The 8,550-nt window shown below is 33.2% G+C and overlaps 1 protein-coding gene across 1 annotated transcript; it reads left to right on the forward strand.

The window, feature by feature from the left end:
• Window positions 1-1,562: 1,562 nt before the first annotated feature.
• On the forward strand, window positions 1,563-4,200 carry LOC9324609 (protein DETOXIFICATION 8). The gene is given in 8 exon segments (XM_021034219.1): window positions 1,563-2,108; window positions 2,111-2,173; window positions 2,421-2,965; window positions 3,057-3,143; window positions 3,235-3,291; window positions 3,385-3,623; window positions 3,738-3,943; window positions 4,056-4,200. Coding segments are annotated over 8 exon segments (1,488 nt in total). The 5' UTR covers window positions 1,563-1,934; the 3' UTR covers window positions 4,173-4,200.
• The last annotated feature ends 4,350 nt before the right edge of the window (window positions 4,201-8,550 follow it).

An 8,550-nucleotide genomic window follows, 5' to 3' on the forward strand; every position in this document is an offset into this window, starting at 1 on the left:
GATACTAATAAAAAATAAAATTCATAGAATGAAAATTAAAATTATACTAAACAGTAAAAACAATAAAAAATTTATAAAATGACATTTAAAATCATACTAAACAAAAGTAGATATTGGGTTTCTTCTTTCACCTTTCGATCTTCAACTCGGCATTGGAGTTTCAATCGGAGCCGCTAGATGTGCCTTTTTCTTCTCCGACAAAGTAAGGTTGTGGATATCCAGAGCCGGCCATGAATACAAGCGGGCCAAGCCCATGCTTGCGGCTTCATTTACTATAAGTAAAATTTCGGCCTCTTTTTTTGAAAATTTCAGTAGCTAAGCTGGTTATGTGCTTCCTTGATGCGTTAGAAGGTCAATGGTTCGAGTCCATCTACCTTCATTTTCTTAATTTTTTGTTTTTTTAATATTTTTATTCACTAAAATAGGCCCAAGTTTTTTTTCCTGCTTGCAGCCTATTAAATACTAGGGACGGCTCTGTGGATATCCGCTCCTCGATATTGTTGTGGCGATTCCTCGACGGAGTGAGTAGTCTCCAATTGATTCCTTGTCTAGTTGAGGATACCGGAGGTTGCACGGTGGATCTTCTTGGCTCGTCCGTCGGTTGTGGCTGATGTGACATGCGGCGAAAGTTGGAGAGCGGGTCGGTGGGATTTCTCTGTTTGTATGGCGGTTAAACCTTTAATTTGGATTACTCTAGTCTTTTTTTCTATGTATAATACTCCCTCTATATATTTAAGTGATGTTTTAACCAAAAAAAATGTTTCATTTTAAGTGATATTTTTAATTTTTTATGCAAAATTTAAATATATTTATCTTTTTGTGACATATCATATTTTATAGTATATTTTTTATGGGTTGAATTTATTTTCTTTAATAATATTTTTATGTAAAAAATAAATTAAACATAATTTATATATTTTTTTAATTTGTGTATAAAAACCTTAAACAAAACTTAAAATAATACACGAGTATGAGTTTGGCTGATTTTCTTTAAAGGAAAATCAACTACAGGTGGCGGGAACCACTGAAAAACGAACAAATATTTGTTTTTACATATTTTCAACAATATATAAAAGAGAAATTGTTAAAAATGTCGTTTTTGGTGTGTCCCTTTTCAAAAATGCCTCTTTTAGATGTCCATTTTCAAAAATGCCCCTTTTTAAATCTGAAATTTTTATAAAGTTTTATTAGGTTTATAAGGTACTTATGGATTGTAACTACTACTTGAAAACTCGATCCAAATATTTATAAGGTTTTATAAGGTGTTTTTAAAGGTTTTACAAGTTATTTTAAAGGATTTTTAAGGTTTTTCAAAGGTTTTACAAGATATTTTAAAGGTTTTTAAAGGTATTTAAAATGCATTTATAAGGTATTTATAAAGTATTTATAAGATTTTAGATACATAGAAATGTAGTTTGTGTATGTTTTAATAATGTTACATACATATTTGGATAAATCTTATATTTTTAAGAACATTTTTTATAAAGTTTTTAAAAAATGGTATTTTTGGAAAGTGGCATTGAAAAAGGAGCATTTTTGCAAAAGCCCCTATATAAAACCTCCCAGATAAGAAAATTTAGTTTCCCTAGCTAAAATTATTTTCTGCAATGTTCATATCTTGCCATTTAGACCTTTTATCATTAGTTTCTGTCAGTTCCACACTTCCACCAACAACTATTCAACGTTTTGTATTAACTTCCTCAGCAAGATCGCATCACCTGTTTGCGTTGTATTAACTCTACTTTATTGAAAAAAAAAAAAAAAAAAAAAAAAAAAAAACTCTACTTTATTGAAAACCACGTGTTTGCGTTGTTGTTAATTTATTTCCCAAGGTCAACGAAGAGTTCTTTATCTTTCCCCAAGTTTTTCAATTATTGGATCCATTCATTTTTATTGATTGAAACGCTTCTATAGAAACAGTTTTGATCAAAACAATGGAAAATGGTTTCTTGTTGGTGCCGAAAGATGAGGAAGATAATGAGAAATCTGAAGACCAGACAGAGATGATGAAGAAGGTAAGCTTTATGGCTGCTCCAATGGTGGCTGTGGCTGCTTCTCAGTACCTCCTTCAAGTTATCTCCATTGTTATGGCCGGTCACTTGGACGAGCTCTCTCTCTCTCCGCCGTTGCTATCGCTACTTCTCTTACCAACGTCACCGGCTTCAGCCTCCTCGTAAAATTCTCCTCTCTCTTATCTCTCTCGCCTTATAGACCTGTCCAAAGGACAAGCATGCTAAGCAAAAAGTTAGGGTCGCAAAACTTTTTAATTTTTATAATGCAACGTTCACTTTTTTTTAGTGATTATATATTTTGTACTACCATTTTTGTTTGTTTAGAAGGTTATTGAGTGTCCACATTTTGTTTTTCTTAATTAAGACCACTATTTTTATTGGACCGGCCTTGCTGACTTAGATCTTTAGTTTGGATTGGCAGGTGCGTTAGAGACACTGTGTGGTCAAGCTTTTGGAGCAGAGCAATTTAGGAAAATCGGTGCATACACTTATAGCTCAATGCTATGTCTTCTCTTGTTTTGTTTCCCAATCTCACTTTTGTGGGTTTTTATGGACAAACTATTGGAGCTTTTCCATCAAGATCCTCTCATCTCTCATTTAGCGTGTAGATATTCGATCTGGCTTATACCGGCTTTATTCGGATACTCTGTTCTTCAATCTATGACTCGGTTTTCCCAGTCACAAGGATTGGTTCTACCTCTCTTCTTGAGCTCTCTCGGAGCTCTCAGTTTTCACATTCCCTTTTCGTGGCTTCTTGTTTATAAACTGAGATTTGGAATCTTCGGCTCTGCTTTGTCCATAGGTTTTTCGTATTGGCTCAACGTAGGTTTGCTTTGGGTTTTCATGAGAGATTTTGATCTGTATCGCGAAAACAGGAATCTTCGGGCGCAAGAAATCTTTTTGAGCATGAAGCAGTTCATTACCCTCGCAATTCCCTCTGCGATGATGACTTGGTAACAAAATCCTCTTAACCTTTAAAGTTTGTTTATTTTGGTCTTCAATAGATCTACCTCTATAATTTCTGTTTTTTGGTGTATGTAAAAGCCTGGAATGGTGGTCGTTTGAGCTTCTTATACTAATGTCCGGACTCTTACCAAACTCAAAGCTCGAAACATCGGTATTATCCATTTGGTATGTACATATATCACTTTCTACAAATTCTAACATAAATCTTTTTTTTTCAAAGAAGCTTTTGACCTTTCAGTCTTTATTCTTCCAACAGCCTAACAATGTCGTCTCTGCATTACGTTATTGTGAATGCAATAGGAGCAGCCGCGAGGTTTTCTAGATTTCCAAATTTTCAAACAATCTATCTTTTTGTTCATGAAACAATTATCTGAAATTCTGAACCATTGTTTTTGTCATATAATAGCACACACGTCTCAAACAAGCTAGGAGCTGGAAATCCGAAGGCAGCTCGAGCCGTTGCTGATTCTGCGATTTTTCTCAGCGTGATTGATGCAGCCATAGTAAGCATCACTCTCTATGCCTACCGAAGAAATTGGGCTTATATATTCAGTAATGAGAGTGAAGTCGCTGACTATGTAACTCAAATCACACCCTTTCTATGCCTATCAATTGGTGTTGACAGCTTTCTCGCCGTACTCTCAGGTAAACAAGTCACATCATGATGTATAGACCGAAAAGCATTTGCAGCTGTCACTTGACGCTCAAGAAAGCTAAATTTATCTGTTCTTAAAAACCCTAAAATTCATGCTTCTTCAGGAGTTGCTAGAGGAACAGGGTGGCAACATATAGGAGCTTATGCAAACATAGGGTCATATTATCTGGTCGGTATCCCGGTAGGTTCGATCTTGTGTTTCGTTGTGAAATTGAGAGGGAAAGGACTTTGGATCGGTATATTGATTGGCTCTACTTTACAAACGATTGTTCTTGCTCTTGTCACTTTCTTCACCAATTGGGAACAAGAGGTATGTATATCTTTGCTTCTTTTTTGCTGTCTCATTTACTAGTCTTTTTTTCGTTTGTATTCTCTCTTCTTGTTTGGATAGAGTTTGTATCATGCTTTGATCTGGGTTTTAGGCAGTGAAGGCTAGAGACAGAGTAACCGAGATGACATCACAAGGCAATCAAGTAACAGAAATGATATTAAAAGAGGATGTACAAGGTTTATTAAAAGATATCTCAGAAAATGTGTAAAATCATTGAACTTTAACTAATAAGTACATATGATTTTTTTGAAGAACTTTACTCAGATGTAAAACATTTTATATGAAATTATCAGAAACATACAAATCTTTTTTTTATTACTATCATATTTCGGGTATATTTATTATACCCAGCGTGCCCATGTTAAATATTACAGGAAAAAACGTAATTACAAAGAATGCCACTGTCACGTCAGCAAAGCCGCGTCGCCACGTCAGAAATTGCTGACTTGTATTAATGAACTCAGCCGTCAAGCGATATAGAGGTGTCAAGCAGGCCGATAGCCCGCGGGCTTTGTCCAAGTAGCCCACAACGGGGCGGGCTTGGACATCATTTTTCATGCCCATAAAATAGCGGGCCTCGCGGACAAGCCCAGGCGGATTGCGGGTTTTTGAGGGTTTTGTCCGCGGATTTGCGGGCCGGCCCGCGGACTACAAATATTTAATAAAAATAAATAATTAATATAAATAAATAAATATTTTTACATAATTCTAAAAATATATATGTGAAATATATGAACATATAACGAAATTTAATGTATAAAATTATAAGATTTAAAAATAATTCTAAAAGTATCTTTTATTGAAAAATTGTTAATTTCAAAATTTAAAAATTAATTTTATTTTTTAATTATTTTTAAAATATTTAAAACTAAGCCCGCTGGCCGTCCCGCTAACCCGTTTGGCTTAGCGGGGCGGGCCTGGACATATTATTTTTGCCCGCGGTCCTAGCGGGCCGGCCCGCCGCGGTCTCATAAATTTAAATGCCCATCGCGGGCCGGCCCAGATGGACGCGGCCCGGCCCGTTTGACACCTCTATGTTGCGGCTGATTTAAGAAAAATGGCTGAGTTATGAGCAAACGGCTGACTTACGAGTATAACCCAGCCTCGAGTTACGGCTGACTTACTGAAATCTGTCTGAGTTATGAGAAAATGGCTGACATTCGAGCATAACCCAGCCTAAGTTACGGCTGAGTTTTCACCCGATGGTTGATTTGTCAAATTTTTGGCTGAGTTATTGCTTCGACACGGCTGACTTAACTTTCTCCGGCTGGCTGAGTTATCAAAAACGGCTTAGTTATGGATTACGTTACGGCTGATTTATGTTCGAGTGTCATAAATCAGCCGTAATGAGCTGGATTAACGGAAAACTCGGCCTCATTACGGCTGACTTAGTAGCGAAAGATTAATTACTAGAATAGCAAGCAATGACGGCTGACTTATTAAACTTTACGGCTGAGTTAAATATTTTTGGTTGAGTTACGAATTTAAACGGCTGAATTTGGCTGCCGTTTTTTGTTTTTTAAATACTGTAATAGTATTCATGTTGCGACTGAGTTAAAGTTTTGTTTGATGGCTGATTTAATTAGGCTGATTTACATTTTCGTTTGGTGGCTTACTTGCCACTTCATCAATTAAAAAATGACGTGGATGCAACATTCCATATCATCATTCCATGTCATCTTCATATATCAAAAGACAAAAAAATAGGGCCAAATTTTTTCAACTCGTCTTCTTCACCTGAGTTTTTCACATCACCGGAACTTCCAATTCCTCATCGTCTTCCTCATTCTTCTTCAATTTCTTTCATCCTTCTCCCGATATGGTTGATCCGGTTTCGGTAATTATTGTTTTCGGTAATTAGGTATAGAAACACAAATATGTATTTAACACCGATGAAAGAGGGTGTAGAGTTGTGCAGATAGATGCGGAAACAACGCACGAAAAACTTGTGAAGTTAGTGGTCGATGATAAAGTTAGACGAAATGTTGCGTCTCTTATTGTTTCGCGGCAAATTTACATGTCACGCCTGAGTTATATGCTTAAGAGAAGACGAAAAGTTCGGTCAATTTACATGTCACGGCTGAGTTATATGTTCCAGGAAAGACGAAAGGTTCAGTAAAATTACATTACGGCTGAATTGTATGCTTAAGGAAAGACGAAACGTTTGGTTAATTTACATGTCACGGCTGAGTTATATGTTTGAGGGAAGACGAAAGGTTTGGTAAAATTACATTACGGCTGAGTTATATGTTTAAGGGAAGACGAAAGGTTCGGTAAATTTACATGTCACGACTGAGTTATATTCTCCAGAAAAGACGAAAGATGGGTTTAAATTATGTTACGGCTGAGTTATATGCTTCAGGGAAGACGAAAGGTTCGGTAAATTACATGTCACGACTGAGTTATCATTCAGGGTAGACGAAAGGTTGTGTAAATTATATGTTACGGCTGAGTTACATCACGTTACGGCTGAGTTACATCACTTTACGGCTGATTTATAATACAGATCGAAAAGCAATATTTTTATGGAGAAGACAATATAAAATTTATTGGTCAAATAACAACAATCAAATTAAAAAACGTAAAAATATGTTTGAGGGATACATAGGAGGAAGACTAAACCGTATGAATCAAAACATAGATAGAAGTAGAATGTCTCCAAATAGATCGATTGAGAAGAAGATTAAACGAGAGACATGTAAAATCAAAGTAAAAGAGTAGCTATTCTTGATTTCAACTCATACCTGTAACGAATCATGTAGAATTCCATAGATCTCTTTGATTTGGGTTTTGATTTTTGATGACTTTTTTCGTGAGCGAGGTTGCGAGTAGATCTGACGAAGCTTTTGATTTGGGACCCTATGGCAAGCGTTGTGGCTGTGAGGTCTAGGAAGATCTAGCCCAATCGTGCAATTTGAAGATCTTTGTCAATGTTGTACCCAAGTTAGTTGCAGAATATTTGATCTAAAAGCTTTTCTTGGATTTGGAGACAAAAAAAGAGAAGAGGGAAATAAAATGAGTTTGAGGAGCGTGAGATTGGTGATGTGGATTAATGACATGTATAATCAAATTTTTATTTATTATTTTTAATTAAAAACGAATAAAAAATTATTAATTAAAAAAAAACTAATGAAGAGTGTTAACTGTAATTACACGAATGCTCAAAACATATGAGTAATTTTTAAAAGATATATGATATTCTAATAATATACATACTTTTTTATAACATCTGAGTAATTTTTTTTTTTTTTTTTTTGACTTCAATTTAAGTACATATGATTGTCCGGTTAATTTTTGGGTATTCGGATTTTGTTTTATTTGTCAAATTTAATGGATGTTGGATAACATGTTTACACTTCTATTAGGACAGTAACACTTTTTGTATTGTGGTTGACTATTTTAACCTTTTGTACAACGAAGAGAGTGAAAAATAAGTGATATCACCTTCGCTCTATTCTTCCAACAAGGCAACAACATCATCAATATTTAGTTTATTGTTAAAAAGTTAAAATACATCACTATTCTAGAGACATCAAAATAGTTATGTGTTTTGAATCCATAATTCTATAAATACATTTACTCAGTTTTAACTCTGTATATATAATAGAAGAGTTCTCTTTCTATCTACTATGTCCACATCATCATCCATATCATCATAATTTTTTTTCTGTGAGTTCCACATATCTTATTTATTGCAACAAAAACATTAAAATAAAATTAATTTACATACTTTTTATTATTATCTTTCATTAAAAAACTATAATAATTTACAAAAATAAATTAAATATTAAAAAAACGAAAAAGTACAAATATAACACAAAATAAATTTTGAATAGAGATTAGATACAAATAAAATTAGATACTTATATCTTAACGTATAATCAGTAAATACTTTTAAACGGTTAGAGATAGGAAAAATAAACTTATCATATATTTTTATGGTACAACAATCATTTTTAATAGTTACAATTATTTAGTTGACTAAAGAACATAAGAGTTCAGAAAAATACCAAAATTAAAGGTTTTTACTTAAAATAAGAAGTAATTTATTTCTGAAAAATGCACATTTAAAATTTGAGAATATATTTATTAATGTTAAAGTACTGATACTGGGTTTCTCTATAAATATAATATAAATAGTTAAACTAATAAATTTCTCTATATTACTAATATTTTCTAAATTAAAAAATACTGGGTTTTTGAAAAACAAATGAATACCTAAAAAGGAAAAACTAAATATTCATAAGTGTTTAGAAAATTATTATAGATTGAAAAAATAAAGTGGTTTAAAATAAAATAAAAACTATCCTAAACATCACAAATAAAAATAAAATAATCTAATCGAATAATGAAAATGTGTAGTAATAATATTTGAAATATTATTTGTAAATTAGAATAGTAATGACAGATAGAAGAGTTTTTAACTAGAAATAAGAAAGATTTTGTGTTTTTCAAAATAAATTTATTTTAAAGTTAGAATTAGGAGTTTGTAAGTTACACATTTTAAGAAAATCAACATTAAGAATACAATCTAGAATCATATTACGTTAAATTATTCTAGGAAAATTGTTAAAAATGCTCCTTTT

The sequence above is a fragment of the Arabidopsis lyrata genome, assembly GCF_000004255.2.
Source record: "Arabidopsis lyrata subsp. lyrata unplaced genomic scaffold ARALYscaffold_2, whole genome shotgun sequence".
Lineage (NCBI taxonomy): Eukaryota > Viridiplantae > Streptophyta > Magnoliopsida > Brassicales > Brassicaceae > Arabidopsis > Arabidopsis lyrata.